At 33.8% G+C, this 1,532-nt stretch overlaps 1 protein-coding gene across 1 annotated transcript; it reads left to right on the top strand.

Moving 5' to 3' along the window:
- The first annotated feature begins 232 nt into the window (after window positions 1-232).
- LOC114526519 lies at window positions 233-1,282 on the top strand. The gene is given in 1 exon segment (XM_028548131.1): window positions 233-1,282. A coding segment is annotated over 1 exon segment (1,050 nt).
- The last annotated feature ends 250 nt before the right edge of the window (window positions 1,283-1,532 follow it).

Raw genomic sequence — 1,532 nt, 5'->3', positions numbered from 1 at the left:
TGAATTCCTCAAAACGTTAGATTTATTAGAACAGCAATATTTAAAAGCCATAAGGCTTTCTCTTAAGCATAACACTTTGTTATTGAAACGATCGCCTGCTGAGATAAGAATCAACTGTTACAATCCAAATTTACTCAGAGCATGGAAAGCTAACATGGATATTCAGTACATATTAGATCCTTATGCTTGTGCTGTTTATATCCTTTCATATATTACAAAAGGTCAAAGAGGAATGAGCAAGTTACTTCTCAAGGCATGCGAAGAAGCGAAAGAAGGCAATAAAAACATTGTTAACAAGGTGAGACATATTGGTAACAAATTTCTCAACGCTGTTGAAATAAGTGCACAAGAGGCTGTCTACCTCGTCCTGCAAATACCTTTGAGATGATCGTCTTGAGAATTCCAATTTATCAATACATCTGACCCAGATGAAAGAACATTCTTATTGAAGAGCATGGATAAAATTAAAGAACTTCTTGATAATTCTGTTGATATTGAGTCAGATAACATTATTAAAAGATATCAGAGAAGACCAAGGAAATTGGAAAAGTTATGTCTGGCCGATTTTGTCGCATGGTTTAATTGTAAAAGTGACAGTAATCAACAAAGCAAACAAAAATCAAATTCACTATTAATAGATGATTACCTTTCAAAGAGTAATTTCGATGATAATGTAGATGATGATCTTTCTCATAAAGAACAGGAAAAAAATGAAAATGATGAATATGAAATGAAAGGTAGAATAACGCTGGTGAAAAGGAACAAGCCAAGAATAATATGGTCAGTTAGATTTGATAAAACCAAATATCAAGAAAATTATTGTAGAGAACAAATAATGCTTTACACTGCTTGGAGGAATGAATGTACAGATCTTTTGCAGGACTCAAAAAATTACCAAAATCAGTATGAAATTGTCAAAGATGTGATAGAACAAAAGAGAAAACAATACAAGAATCACACCGAAGTTCTTGATCAGGCAGTACAAGATATTGAAAGTGAAGAAAATCTAGTTGCTCCAAATACGCAGTATAGAGATGAACAAGACAGAGAAATTGGCCTGAAAGAAAGTGAATTATACGGATGCTTTGATCCTGAGAAAGATAAACAACATGCCCAGTACGACTTGATAAATGATATTGGTATATATCCACAAACAAACGATGACGAAGAACTTGTTGCAAAAAGGCTGAATGATGCCAATTTTAGAAAACTTGTCCAATCACTTAATGTTGAGCAAAAAGAGTTTTTTTACAATGTACTGAACTCTTTCAAGACTGATTAAGCTGCCAATGAGACTATTTTTAAGCGGAGGTGCTGGTGTAGGAAAAAGTACTGTCACTAATGCTTTGTATGAAGCTCTTATAAGACACTTAAATTCTCAACCTCAGAATGACCTTGATGATGTCAGTGTTGTAAAAGTTGCCCCGACAGGCAAAGCTGCTTTTAACATACAAGGAAATACACTTCATTCCGCGTTTAAAATTCCTGCGAACAGAGAATTTAATTATTGTACTCTAGATAGAGACAGATTG

This window comes from Dendronephthya gigantea, unplaced genomic scaffold (assembly GCF_004324835.1).
Source record: "Dendronephthya gigantea isolate DGI-Jeju-01 unplaced genomic scaffold, DenGig_1.0 000039F, whole genome shotgun sequence".
NCBI classification, from domain to species: Eukaryota; Metazoa; Cnidaria; class Anthozoa; order Malacalcyonacea; family Nephtheidae; genus Dendronephthya; species Dendronephthya gigantea.
The sequence above is the reverse complement of the archived record's forward strand: the minus strand, read 5'-3'. Positions and strand labels throughout refer to the sequence as shown.